The sequence below is a fragment of the Poecile atricapillus genome, chromosome 4, assembly GCF_030490865.1.
Source record: "Poecile atricapillus isolate bPoeAtr1 chromosome 4, bPoeAtr1.hap1, whole genome shotgun sequence".
NCBI lineage: Eukaryota > Metazoa > Chordata > Aves > Passeriformes > Paridae > Poecile > Poecile atricapillus.
Window position 1 is genome coordinate 15,224,475 of NC_081252.1, and position 15,153 is coordinate 15,239,627.

General features: G+C 38.4%; 1 protein-coding gene across 4 annotated transcripts in view; it reads right to left on the reverse strand.

Annotated features, from left to right (window-relative positions):
• CLGN (calmegin) overlaps positions 1 to 15,153 on the reverse strand; it is a 31,280-nt gene extending 16,127 nt beyond the window's left edge. For 2 of the 4 annotated variants that reach the window (XM_058837060.1, XM_058837059.1), the window contains exons 1-7: positions 14,861 to 15,153; positions 7,153 to 7,323; positions 6,305 to 6,375; positions 4,437 to 4,495; positions 2,261 to 2,402; positions 1,989 to 2,070; positions 1,047 to 1,239 (exon numbers count right to left, since the gene is read on the reverse strand). In XM_058837060.1, the coding sequence (XP_058693043.1) occupies positions 1,047 to 1,239; positions 1,989 to 2,070; positions 2,261 to 2,402; positions 4,437 to 4,495; positions 6,305 to 6,375; positions 7,153 to 7,314 (709 nt within the window). In that variant the 5' untranslated portion in view covers positions 7,315 to 7,323; positions 14,861 to 15,153. Of the gene's footprint in view, positions 1 to 1,046; positions 1,240 to 1,988; positions 2,071 to 2,260; positions 2,403 to 4,436; positions 4,496 to 6,304; positions 6,376 to 7,152; positions 7,324 to 14,786 lie in introns of all 4 variants that reach the window. The other 2 variants (XM_058837057.1, XM_058837058.1) reach the window with 2 other exon arrangements.

A 15,153-nucleotide genomic window follows, 5' to 3' on the forward strand; every position in this document is an offset into this window, starting at 1 on the left:
AATGGCCTTCCAGCCTGAAATTTTTCAACAGTACTAAAATATCCATAAATGCAAAAATGAAACCCCCATATCACCTTTAGATAAAATACAAAGAACTAATTTTTAAATTCCTGTTATCAGTCACATAAATGCATTGGAATCACATCGCTCTATGGAGTCTGTTTGAACAATTATAACAGAATAAAGCAATCCAAGTTTAAGTACCTTGACTCATAACTTCTAACAAACAATCCAAATACAGGAATGCATGCATTCCTTTATTATGACATTCCTATTATCTAAAAGTGTAAGTTCGCTGCGGCACACTACAGCAATCTGTTTTAGAAACCACTAAATTTGCCAATGGCACAGCACTTTAACATGCCCTCTGTTATTCAGTGGAAGTTCAAAGGTACAGTCAGTTTGGCTGAATTTGTAGCATGCCACAGATTAGCCCATTCTCTGATTGCTATTCTTCCTCAGAAGTTAGAAAAAGGGGGTAAAAATCAACTTAACTTTCATTTCTCTGTACAGTTCACTGGTACAGGAAAAGTTGCCACATGCATTAAAACCAGCCTGTACTCATTTACTTCAGAATCTGTGCTAACCTATCTGTTCATGCACACTGCTTCAGATGCAGGTGTTGGTGGAAACTCTTAACTCGTGGAAAAGTGGTGTGTGGAATGCTACAGATTTAACTGCATTCCTCTGAACTCTGACACCTTCCTAGAATATTGGGCAGTTGTACATTTTAATATCCTTTCCCAGTAAATATAGTTTAATTACAGTAATTACTGAAGGCATTTATTAGTAAAAGCTAGTAAGGGTGACATGTTTTTTCCTGTAATTGAATATTAAGCAGTAGCATCTGAAAGCTACTTGTATGTGCTTTAGTTAAAACCAGTCATTAAACCATTTAACCCAAATCATTAAGCAACCACCCTCAGAATTAACAGGCTATTACAAACAAAGACTCGATTACAAAGCTTCAGCAGACAAAACCACATTTTTAATCTCTCCTTTCCAATTTAAGAACTGGAATTCCACTTTTAAGAACTAAACAATACCAAGAGTATACAGATGTGTCTTCTTGTCCAAATAGTATTTTTTTAGGTCTACATCAGGACGTTCAGCATGTTTTTCATCATACTCTCCAGTTTTAGGATTCTTATGTCTGAAGATAAAATGTAGTTTGTAATCTTCTCCACATTTATCTGGTCCGAACATAATAGTGTAGGGTGTTTTGTCAAAAAAGTATTCCTGTAAAAGCAAGAAAGCTGACAACGTGTTTACTGGACATTTTATCACATCACTTTTGGTATTTCTTTTTCTTGGCAGAGAGCATAGTTACCTATTTCTAACAGGTAAATGAAAAGTGGTAGGGTAAATCATGAAAGGAAGTCAACAGTCCTCTGTTGAGGAGTTGATTGGTGCTCTCTGTTCTCAAAGAATGGACTAACTCTCAGTCTCTTCAAGGCAGATTGATACATATATACCTTTAGATTTTATCCTTATGTTCAGTAGGAATGTCTGTCACAAATCAAAACCCAAATATCTCTCTCCCTCTACAAACATTACACTAAAAGATGGAAGGGAATTATTTACTGTTCTTCTTTACAATTTTATTTTCCAATAAAGACAAACCCCAGGAAACTAATATCCTGTATTTTATCAGTACCTTATTCTCTCTGCATTAAGTAACAGCAACAAACAACCCTGAAAATATCAGATATAATTATTCTCCTTCAAAGTATGTTGCTTTACGCAGTTATGTCAGTATCTTTTAGCTATTTATGTTTTTTGTGTTTGGAATACACAATAACACGCATGTGCTCTTCAAGAAAATAACTGTTTTACAAGAGTTAAGATCCTGTGGCTTCTACTAATACAGGAAGTCATACTAAGCATACACAAAAGTCCTCCATCCTGGATATCAGACACCACCCATGGAGAACCAAGCTGTTCCCCAAATGAACAATCGATAGCAAATATTAAGCAAGAGGACATACCAGATTCAAGTCATTGCTACTGGAGAGAAGTTTAATATATGCACCACCACAGTCAATGCCTTTTTGAAAATTCACTTCATATCTGGGCAAAGAGAAAGCGACAAAAACATTTTGAGTATCAGAAAAATAAAAATTAACTGCTGATCTGCCATTCTAATTATGAATATATTGATTATATGTGTATTAGTACCTACTGTCAAAACACTTCTATGTAAGCAAAATGTTTTAACTTACTAATAAGCATCAAATAAAAAATCTGAAGGATTACTTACTGAACAATCAAAGGTTTATCACCAAAAACAAATGCTTTCGTTAGCATTGCTGATATTGCATGATACTTTGCCACTGATTTTAACACTAATCCTCTGTCTCCAGGCATTGCGTTTTCTTTCAGCTCTTCTACTTCCCATCTTCCTAAAATACACACACACAGTCTTTTAAAAAATGCAGTCCGATGTAAAGAAATCACAGCCTTGTTGAAAGCAAAGAGTTAGCAACAAATAAATACTAGTTGCCAAAGCAGAGAAGAAATGTTGGCATCTGATGTCAAATATGTAATTCCTTGTTCTCAAATTTACAAAAATCAGTAAATAAACTTTAATACTGTAGATCTGTATTTTTATGTTGTGGTATCCTATGATGGCTAGATGAACAAAATATTTCTCTAGATTTTACATTTATTTCTACCATCATCACATAAAAAACATTATTCACAAAGCACTGTATAAAGCATCATTACTTTTTTCTGCTTACATAGAATTAGACCTCTTGAGTCAAATCTAATCACAGGCTAGATGAAGTTCCCTCCTCCTCCCCAAAGTCTTTCCAAGAATTATCAGATTTGGTCCAAAACACAGTCTACAGCTTTGAAAGTAGAAGACTGTATATTTATACATTCTCCAAGTTTGGGATAAATACAGTTGAATACACATGTGCCCAATATCCAAAGAATAAGAATTCTTCTAAAAGGGCAGTTACATTTTCTCAGAGATTAACAGGACAAGATTCACTGGGTTTTCTTCCAGGAAAGAACACAGGACCAAAGCCCCTACTTCTACAATCGACTGTAATCTTGAAGAATGCCTGTGTCAATGTAAAAAGGAAGAAAACATCAGGAGTTCCTCAGCATGTAATTTAGAGAAGATTCATAAATTGTGATATGCAAACTTCATTCATAAACATGATATGAAAGTGATTTACTTTTATTCAGCTGACGTGTGATTAGTCAAAGTTGTTAAGGAAGGGCACATATCCAAGTCATTAACAAATTCCTAGTTTGTTCTAGCCTAATAGACAGGAAAGAGGAAAATTCCATCCACTTCAATAGTGTTCCTTCCTGGAAACTAACGCTAGACAATAATGCAAGGCAAAACAACAAGACTGAAAAAAAGAAATGGAAAGTAGTTTAAAAAAATGTGTCTTTATCATAGCCTTTATTAAATGCTGAATTTTCTGACTTCAAGTGAATTATGACTGTTCAGACATTAAAGACAATTTTTTATCTCATATGAAGCCAAGTAATCAGAGATACCTCATTTCTCATAAGCACCTCATCTATGTAGCTATCTCCTCTGCAACTTCTTAATTTTACCAATTACCTTTGGTAACCACTAAATTTAGAATCCTCAGTTCTACTCTGTTCTGCACACCAAAGTTCTTCAAGTCATGCTCCCTTACCACTTTCTATTAACATAACTGATTTCATTTGACATAAGAACAGTAGCAAATACTTCTCTGTTGCAGTAGGAACTTCTTCTCCCCACTCCCTCTTGAACGAAATAAACTCAGGCTGCAAAATTATTGCTGCAGATCATACATCTGCCAAAAATTTTAAGCAGCCAGTTCTAGACTAGGAAATCACAAGTGCGAACTGCAATGATTAAACCATCAGTACAATGTTTTCATTATTGCTTTCCAAATTTGTTTTGGCTACTCTAAACTGTTCAAGAACCATTGAAAAGCCCTACATCAAGTACAGACAATCTGAGAAAGTATTTTTAAAATAAACATCATGCAGTTTTAACTTTCTTGCTTCAGAGACTATACCAAGAGACCAATCCATGAATCAGTAGCAGGACAGATGGAGCAAAATGGGACACAGTGCTCTAGAAAACAGTTTAACAACTGAAACTGAAGTGGTAAATCCTTCTCATATGATTTCAGAGAAGACAGTTCTAAAGAAACAATACTCATAAACAAGCAGTATTAAATATTCAGATGCCAAAGGGTATCCATGGCAATACACTGTTGGAACGACAAAAAGTTATCTCCACGCTAAGCAACCCAGTGAGCAACATTTCAAATCTCAGTTTCAGGATAACAGTCATTATACAAACTAACATTCTTGACCTATGCCATCTAGATATTCAAAGATAAGTTCTGTGTTATTTCTCAAAAAGCAACAGAACATCAAACTACACAGTGGAGGTAAACATTAAAACTGCTTACCATCATATTTAGCAACATTATCATCCATGTCTTCTTTCAGAGTTACAGACAACACCCACCTAAAACAAAAATTGTACTGGTCATTGGTCTATTTATGCAAAGCTGTATTATTTAACAAACAAAGGAAAAACAGCTCTTGCTTCTAGGCTGTGGACATATAATACTGATTTTGAGTCAGCATCATGGAACTGCGTGTAGTTCAAAGAACATGCAAAGAAAAATTAAAGAAGAGTAGTCTGATATAGCATTTCAAAGTATTTCCTAAAAATGTAAATGAATAGACAATTACAATAGACAATTATGAATAGACAATTACAAGTCTAAAGTAATCAAATTCCTGAATTACTTAATTCTGAATAAACTTCAGTTTTATACACCAGTTCAGTTTGGCAGAATGGAATATGCATATAATGTAAAAAATGCACAGAAACTAGCAAGCTTCAACTATAATACCTTCAATATGAAAAGGAAAGAAAAAGAAAACAGAAAAAGGAATCTTAATTTTATCTGACAGTAACAGTACACATGCATAGCAGAGGACAAAAGGGAATGGTAAGTGACAAATGCAAGGTTACAAATGTACTGCACACAGGAGATCCAACAGGGCAAACACACTCCTGATTTCCTCAATTCTACGAGCAAGGCACACTTGACTATCTCATTAAGGTTATCAAACTATATGCACAGTCTCCACACAAAGTTTCCTTAGGAAAAGAAGAAAAAAGAAAAAAGAAAAAAAAAAAAGGCAGTCCACCCTCATCTGGACATACAGGGGTTCTATCAGGAGCCATACACAGGAATATCTTAAGCCAACAGTACTGCTGCTGAACTCTTTATTGTATCAACCACAGTAATACATTCTTATGATTTACTCTGGAAAGAACTGTTTTCATTCATTCTAAACGATCCTCTGCATGGAGTGATTCAAGGATGAATACTTTATCTTTGTTGCTTGAATTGCAGTCCACTGTTAACAGAGATGATGGAAAAGCTTCACGGTATAAACAGCAAACTAGATCCTTGGCCTACCAAGAGAGGGACCAGTGAGGATATAAAACATCTCTACAAGTTATGTGAAAGATTTTCAAGGTCCATTCTCAAAAAGGCTACTCTATTCTTATCTAGTCAATTTAGATGTACTCTTTTCCACACTTTAAGGAAGAAAGGCAGCATGTGGCTTACTTTCTTATAAATCTTCCCTCTGTACTCAGTCTTATGTAAATTATGCATAGCTAGACCAAAAAAATCCCAAGCATTGTAGCTAAAACTTTGAGCATCAGATTTAGGAGGAAGACAAACTAGTCTTTGAACAGATCTCAAAAAGCTAGAAACTTGGAGGAATTATATCATTCAAGTACCTCCATTAAATGTTTGCCTCTGTTAATCAAGGCTTTCAGTGATTTGTTTGGTTGTTTTTTTAGCAACCATTATCACCTCTTCTATTTAATATTTATTTTCTGTCATCACAGTTGCTGCTTTTGCACTTAGCATTTAGAATTGACACATACCTAAGATCATGTGAAAAGAAAGACATTGCTACTGAAATGTAATGGCACTTCACCTGTCAGCTGGTTAAACCCAACTGGCTAAAGCTTTATATTATTTTTCTTAATGACCACATATCCAGAGTTTATTAAAAGCTTCCTTAAAACACACACAAAAAATATAATATATTTAATATAGTTGAAATGTTAAGTGTCCAGCTTAACATTATGATGTATTTGGAGCAAGTATTAATAGCCTTCCCAATTGTAATCACCATAAAAATAATTTTTATAAGATAGTAGCAGAAAAATAAATACAAAGTGTTGCCACTGTAAGTTAAACTGCTGGAAGTAAAAGTTTATCATTTTAAGGCATAAGCTTACCCAGACAATCCTTCATCAAAGGTTTCTGTAAAATACACTTCCCCAGTTGGCTTTGGAGTCTGGTACACAACCTAAGAGATATGTACAGATACACATCCCAACATAAATTACAATTTTTCATTTGAAATCAACTCTCTTATCTCCAGAAGTAATCCACCCAGGCAAATCAACAGATTTTCTTCATCAGAAATACCTAGCAGCATAAAACCTCTTCTCCCTCACCCACATTTCAATAGTTTGTGTGCATCCCTCCAACAATGAGCAATCTTACACCTCTGAATTTTAAAAGTTGCTTCCTCTGTTCAAAGCACATAACTAAAACTTTGTTACATTCTATGTGAAACAAAACCCCAAAATTTTTCTGAACTTGCACCAAATCTGCTTCAGCCCTGTTTCTTTCCTTGTATGTTTTCTATTCTTCTGTTTTCCCATCTAGTGTCCACATCTATTTTGAAGAATATCATACAGATTTTCTTGTAATAAAGACTGTGCAAAAAGGCAGATGTGACTGATGAAGTCAAGAAACTGGTCTAAGGTCAAAGTCTCAGACCAAGGTGCTTTCCATTTACTTCTTTCGAAGTGGCATGTTACAACTTGCAACAAAAGGTTCTGTATCTAGATTGAAGAAAAACCTTCTTCATGACTATCAACCACAGGCAGGAGATTTTACACTTGGGCATAAGGGATTCAGTGATTAAGTTTGCCATGTATGTCACATATAGCAATTGAAAAACTCAGACTGTAATATTTGAGACCCACTCAGCTGTCAAATGCAGATTAACTTGCTCTAGTTATAATTATGCATCTTGAATTTAACTAGATTAAACTAAAGACCTCTGTAATCTTACCTCTATAGAAGATTTATCTCTGTCAACATCAGCTTCTTGGGACTGCTTGTCAAAATTCTCCACTTCAACATCTGCATCCAGATTTTCTTCGTTTCGCATTCCTGCAGTCACTGAGCTAATTATCAGGACACCCAAGCACAGCCAGTCCCACTGGAAGTGCATCTTGGTTATCTGAAGAATTGAAAGTTTTAGCATTTAAGTATCATTTTGAGAGCATTATCAATACTGTTTCAATTTTACCCCAGACTTTCTCTAAAAAGAAGAAAAAAAACCCACATTAAAATAATGAGAAATAACTATCAGAAAGTGTTGTCACTGTAATATGATCTTAATTTGCTTTCTTAATTTCTTATTAGTGAGCCCTGACTCAGACTCTCTTTTCCCTCCTGTTTTCCCTATGGAAGTGCCTGCAGCCTGTTCCTTTACCTTGCCAAATTGAGCAAGAATCTGATTGTAATGTATATGCTTTTTTAAGAACTAAGCAAGACTGCTTTTATTTTTCTCATTCGTAAACAATCTGAACAAGCAATTAAATTGAATCAGTCTCTACAATGCAGCAGTAAGTAGCATCCTTTTCATCAGGAAAAATAAAATCAGAGATTTAGAATGTATTATTATCCACTGCCAGAACTGCATTTGTATTTGCCCCTACTTCAAATTAATACATTTAGAGAAGTGCAGAGTGTATACTGGCTCCAGCTATAAGTGCCAAAAGAAAGTATAAGATGGTTTCAGAAAATATTTACTGTTTCAAAATTATTATCCAGTAATTTTTAAGTTAGGTAGAGCAAGAATTTAATCTTAAATGCAAATACCTTCCTAATTTCAGGTAAACCTGAAAATCTTTAATCTCTATAAGTATGAATGTCAACAGCAGACAACTGGTCTAGCCTCTCAATTTAATCTGCCATGAAAAAGATTGTTGCCCAGTATTTTTTGCTATACATCTGTAAGAAATATAAATCAAATTTTATGTTAGAGTATCCAGTGGTTTGAGGAAGTGCAGTGTCAAAAATGCCTATGAAAGTTTTTTCAAAGGTCTTGCAAAAATGCTTTTTTCCAAAATTATTTTTGTCTGAATTTGGAAACAGAATGAAGACAGATTCTTGACACATGTGCTGGTTTTCCATTAATTGATTCTTGGTGAGGAGGGAAAGAACTAACCACAGAAGTGATTTTTGAGAGGAGCTGTTAAGAGCTTCCTGCATGCCTGACAAAACCAACCAGTGACTACTTTTGAAGACTGACACTCAGTTAAACCACTTAATTACGACTCCATGAAACACATTTTCAAGACAGGCAAAGCCGGGAAAATTTCTCTTTGCTTCTGGCCTTGAAGAGGTAATGGGGTGCCGGTCGGGCTGGCCCCGCTCTGCCATGAAGCGTGCTGCTGCTGAGTCCTAGCCTGGCTGCTGAGATCCTAGCTTCACTTCACTTCCCAACAGCATGGCCCTGAAGAATCTTCCACCATAAACTGCTCCAGCCACCGTCCAGCAGAGATTACATGGCCCTCTGTAGGTCCTGGGAGAGATACTAACTTTTCTACTGCACAGATGAAACTTGCAAACATTAACCCTCTCTCAAGTGAGAGAAAAGGACAGAGTGAAGACATGTAGAGAAACAACATGGAGACACCAAGCTTGGTCAGTAAAGGAGTCAAATCTCAGATGTAAGGAGAATGAGGAGGTATCTTAGGGCTGAAATTCTGTTGTGAGGGTATGCTGAAGATATGATTGATACATCAGACTCTTTTCCCTGTAACTCATGGAATACATTTTGGGGGGGGGATGTAGTGTTCTAACCACAGCCATGAACAGAGGCCCCCACGCTGAAGTAAGCATATGTTGAAGTAGCTGTGATCCAAATGAGGAGTTTGAATACAGAGAGGTAAAAGTGATGAAGACCCTTTGCTCCCAGGGAAGAAGATGACCTCTGTTCTTGGAGATGATCTCAGGGATAGATGAAGAGAACCTGTGCTTTTGAACAGCGCATCCTTAAAATAACATCCCAATAAGTTGACATGGCCCGTGAATTCAGCTGTGGGAAGGCTGCAAAAAGATGGGAGGGATTTCACAATTGCAGATTTCTGGGAAGCTGGTATTAGTGGAAATTAAAAGCCATGAGAGAACTGTTTCCTGTGGAGAAGTCTCCATGGCATGGCAACTCCTCTCTCTAAGTGAACTGAAGAAAGATTATTTTAGAGGTGGTAAACTGACTGAAAATACCAGGTTTTGTCTCTACATTGTCATTGGGAAAGGAAAGAGGAGTTTGGGGGAAGAGAAGGTGTTCTGAAAGCTTTATTCTGATTCTCATTATTCTTTCTTTTAGTTCTGTTAATAAACTTTTCTTTATACCCTTTAAAGTTGTGAGCCTGCTTTGTCCTCCTCCTAATACATATTTCACAGCAGAAATAATAATATTATATAGTAATATAGTAATAAATAACATAAAATAATAATAGTAAATAATTCTAGTGGGTGCATGGGCATTTGGTCAGCACCAAACCCACTACATTAATTGGTGCATTGGCTGGGAAACTCAAATTGGCAAACCAATACCACTACAACACCTCTGCACAGTTATTTATCACTTGGTTCTTACTGATTTCTATTCACAGTAAGCTTAAATAAATGCTGGTATTTATTTTGGTATTGTAAGACATTTTCAAGCCTTGCATTACTTGTTGCCACTTCCTTTTATACTAAATGCTCTGGTGCTGAGGTGCCTTTTGCATCTGAGAAAGCCACCTTCTCAGTTACGTCATCACTCCTCAGAGATTAAATTGTTTACCACTACAACTCTAAATATCTCAGCAATTATATATACTATCTTATATTGAAAGTGTGAGTCTCTTTCTTTCCAGCTTTATCAAATTTGTTAAACAATTCAAACACTGTAACTGCACCAATAATTATTTCACCATTCATTTTTAACACCTGCAAGTTTTATCAAGCAACACACATAGAGATTAAACAGTATTAGGGCTCTATTTCTTTTAAGATCTATTAATTTAATATTAACTGCATTGCTTATATTTAGAGCTAAAACACAGGATTGTCATAATGAAGTGTTTCACACAATAGTACTATGTCAATACTAGGAAGTTATCAAAAACCTCTTTTTTTGGGACTAACACTGTTTTCCACAAAACTATATTAATCATTTTACCATTTTTTTTAACTCCCCCACTACTATCCACAATCCCTGCCATTCTTTGTGGGACTTTACAACCTTGCTTGAAGATGGCAAATCTGTGGTTCCCTCCTTTTTCAAGTGATACGTTTTAATAGTTATCTGCATATTTTACTAGGGTTTTGTATTTGACTTTTTTTAAATTCTAGTTAAAAACTACAGACAGTGTTAATTCATAGACCTCCTTAGCACTTAAAATTATCTTGCCCTGAAGATTTGAAGTAATTGAGTTTATCACAGGTGAACATTTAATCTTTCAGTGTATTTTTGAACACCTTTGCCTGCGGAGTATCAGTTTTACCAACTCCATTTTCTTGTTCGTTAATCATCACATTAGGACAAGCAGTCAAAGAATTCCATATCAGTACCTTCTGGACTCCTTAGCTCCTAGCTAAAGTGTCATATATTAATCAGTTATCTTGCATTTTTAGCATACAGCTTGCCTACCTTACCTTAGGTAGCTTGGCATGCGGGTGATGGTCTCTGCTTGTCCTAAAGAGAGGAAGAGGTACAACTCTCTCTTCCAGTACATTGCAGGTGTGTTTGTATATGCTCCAAAATGCTTTTCACTTATGTAGCTGTAATTTTATTGTAATTAGTCCCATTCACTTTTGTTCTGTAGACAGACTAACAAGGGCATCCAAGAAGCCACACTAGTACTCACCTTTCCAAACAGGTCTCGTCCAAAGTTTCTGATGCTTTCACTTTGTTCCAACTGAATCCTATCACTACTCCCTGATCCTACCCAGGACTTCCCTAATTTCCTTCAGCTTTCAATTATATCTCTCACTTATTCCTTACAGAAGAGAAGGCACATTTTAACCTCTGACTTTTTGATACAGTTTTAAAACAATCCCAGAAATGCTAAATATGTTATCAAGACCAATTACAGCTCTTACTCAACTGCCAGGCAAAGATGGTTTTAACCAAACTATAACATCTTTCACTTTGGGAACTCTACCACACTACAGTCTTAGAATATAAAATAAATCTTTCAACTAAGCCAAAGAGTTTCTAGTCTCAAAACAGAACTTCACACTATATGTGGATGCTAAATGCAAAAACCAAGCACGAACAGAGAGCCTGTGTGAAACTAAGTCACACAAGCTTCTCACTCTGACCTGAGAAAGCATAAGGAAGAATCCAAACAGTCCTTGGTAAAGGACAACAATCTCTGCAGGTGTTGTGTAGGATCCTTGTTGTTTACTTGCAAGAAACAGTCAAGGGGTGGTGTGCCAATTAACCAATGATAGTGATGTGTAAGTTTAATGACCAATGAGTTTTACCTCTCGGACCTTCTCGTACCTGTCTATAAATGAAGATCAAAGACAATAAATCTTGCTTTCTTGGACGATGCAGCTAAGAGAGTCAGCGTCATGCTTCTCACCATTCCCAATACAGTGTGACAACTATACATTTAATTATCTTTAAAACTTACTGAACTTTCCTAATTAACACATGAAGACCTATGAGAAACTTTTCTAACTCTATTTTCAAGGTGGCAATGAAAATAAGCCAAAAGGATTCCCACTGTTAAAATTTCCTCAGCAGAACAATGCAGATTAAAAGAGCCTACGGCTCTCATAAAACCCCAAACATATTTACTATAAGTCTTGTCAATGTATCTAAGTTCAGACCTGCAATTTTAAACACACATTTTGCATAGCTTGGTCACTTTTTACCATGGGTAACCACAGCCCAGCTACACATCAGAAGGACATTTAAGCTGTACTACTGCAAAGCATACTCTAGGGACCTGCAACAGTGCTGCAATATCAGCAGAATATTGCACCTAAAGTAACAAGCTGCTTTTTCTGAGACACAGACTAGTATATATAGAAGATAATGGCATAATCTGCAAACATATTCTGACTGGATATTAGAGTTTTTTTCCCCATGAGGACAAGTAAGCAAAGTGTCATGGGGTGACTTTAAGATAGTTTTGAGAGCTAAGGAAGTTGAAGCTGCTGGTGACTGATGGGAGTCTTTTCTCCTGACCAATTATCGGTCATTTCTAAGAATTGACAGCAGTTTTGACCGTTGGAAAGTGAGATCAACTTGTGAACACCACCTTAAGATGTAAAGACAGAGTTCTTTTGCTCTTTTTGGTTTCCTGGCTGTGAAAGGTAACAGAGCTGGAGCTGGCCTCCCGTTCCCTGCTCGGCCATGCGGCCGGGCAGGGGCTGGGCTGGGCCCAGTGGCTCCCAGCCGACAGATGGGGCCTGCCCTGGGCTCTGGCTGGGCCAGGCCAGTCTCTGGCTCGGCTGCAGTTTTTGCTGTGACTGAATTCATCAGAGACTGCTGAGTAAAGACAGGAAAAAAGCTCTTGACCTGCAGTGTGCTGAGACAGGGACCACACTCTCCAGAGCAGCCATGAAGAATATTCCATCTCAGACAACTCCAGCTGCTGCTCCGGCAGAGATCACAGAACCATCTACAAAGCCTGGGCAAGATTTTAACTCATTCATTACCCAGATGAGACTTGCAGATTAATCCTTTTATCCAGAGAGAGAAAAAGAGAGTAATCAACATGTAAAGAGACTTTATAAACTATCAGAGACAGTAAAGAAAAGAATTAAGCTTCAGAAAAGGTAGAGAATAAGGAGATGCTTTATATGCTGAAATATTTTTCTGTTAAAGCTATGGAGATGGACAATAGTGTCCTGAAAATACTCCTTTAATTCATGACAGAGTATATAGGGAAGACTGGAGTGTTCAAAGTCTGGATTTTGAGCAAAAGGTGGAGTAATTGCGATACAGTGAGGTGCTGGAACAGAGTAAAGCGAAGATTTGAAGCCTTGAGGGCAAAGAGAAAACTGTTTTTCCAGCAAAGCTCACAGAGACAGATGAAGAAGACTTTTGCCTTTAAATAACTCATCCTTAAAAATGACGTCCCTAGACTCATGGCCCATACACACCTCAGACTGATGTGAAATGGGAGGAGAAAATCTGATGACAGATTTCTGGGCAGCTGGCATCGGAGAAATAGAAAACTATAACAGAAATAGTTTTCTCGTGAGAAACTCCATAGATTAGCAGAAGAAGACTTCTGTTTATCTACAAACGCTGATGAAAAGACTCTAGCAGGAATTGGGACTGTTTTAAACACCAAAGTTCCAAAGTTTTTTTGTCTCTAGGTTGTCATGTGAACAAGGGAATGGTGGGTAGTGGGGGATAAAAGGGTTTTCTGAAAGTTTATTCTGGTGTTCTTATTCTTGTAGTTTTGTTAATAAATTTTCTTTATTCCCTTTTAAGTTTTAAGCCTGTTTTGCTCTTGTTCTAATCCATATCTCACAGCAAGAAATAAGTAATTTTTTAGTTACTGCTTTAAGACCACGACACAGAGGTACAGGCTGCCTAGTCTTGATCCTTCAGGTTTTCCAAGACAGTCCAGATAAAATCTATAAGCAAGCTGGACCAGCCTCAAGGCTGCCCTTGCTGCAAGCAGCAGGTCAGGAGAGACCTCCTGGGGTCCCTTCCCACCTAAATAATTTGATTTGGGTTGCACAGTGCAAATGTGTCAACTTTTCTACCCCTGCACCATGGTCTTTTGCATATTGTATACGTGCCATTAAGTTAGAGGCATCATTACTCCATTTGCTGCAGAACTAAGTAAGAGGTCAGGATCTTTTAGATTACTAACTTGTTTCTGGACTTTGAAAACTGTCATGCCTTTTCCATGTAACTCTCAAGTGACCCAGAGTTCTGGATTCTGAAGCAGAAAGGGAGTAAGACAGACGTTCTCACTCTGAAATCCAAAGCTCCTGCATCTAGTATCAACACGTGGGCTTTTCATAGGGCCAAATATCAATTCCATCCAGGGCCACGAAAAGTGGAGGATTTTTCCAAACATCCCTTCTTCCATCCGTAACCATGAGCTGCTTCAGACCTTCCCCCTTCTGCTACATTGGTATCAACCTGACGTAAGAAAACAGCCAGCTAAAACTGCTCCATGAACAGCATCCAGGAATTTTTACACAACTTTAAATTTTTCCTTTATTGGGTGTGCAAACTGTACTTCCCTCTCTTTACCTGAGATATTAAGCACCCTGTGCTGGAATGGATGCCGAATGTGAAAATCAGCAGTTAATCCAGCCGCAATGCTGCACTCCTGCCTCGAGATATTTTGCTGCTACAATGAGCTCGACTAAAACCTTCAAGAAGACCCTATATTCCAATTAAAAAAAAATAGACGTTTGGGTCAAACGGCCACCCGATATTCTGTCAGTACCCAACACGAATCCGCTTTTTGGGATACCTCGAAGCGACAACGAGGGCCGCACGACGAGAACAGAACGCTGACCCGCGAGGCCGCGCTCCTCTTGCCCGGCCTCGGTTAAGGGGCCGAGCTCCCAAACCCTCCCCTGCGGCGCCTTCACCCAACTCTCCCCCATCCCACCTCGTCCGTGAGGCGCGGGCGAGCCGGGGGCAAAAACACCCACCGGGGACTGAGGCGAGCGGGGCGGAGGAGGGCAGCCACCGCCCCCTCCCTTCGCTACACGGGATCCACACGCACCTCCTGCCGGAACCGCAGGGCTGGGCGGCCACTGCTTCTCCCGACCTGGTTACCGAGCACCGCGACGCCGCTGCTCCCACGGCGGGCGTTTACTGGCGGTCCCGGCGCTGCCCGGCCCGCGGCGGGCGGTTACCGGCGACGGGAGCCGGAACCGGGCCCGGCCGCTCGTCCCGGTGCATCACCGGCCTCGCACGCGCACGCGCACAAACCCCCGCCGGTACAGGGGATGCGGGAGCGGGAGCGGGAGCGGGAGCAGGTGCAGCCGCTCGTGCCGCGCCGCGCCGGCCAATCAC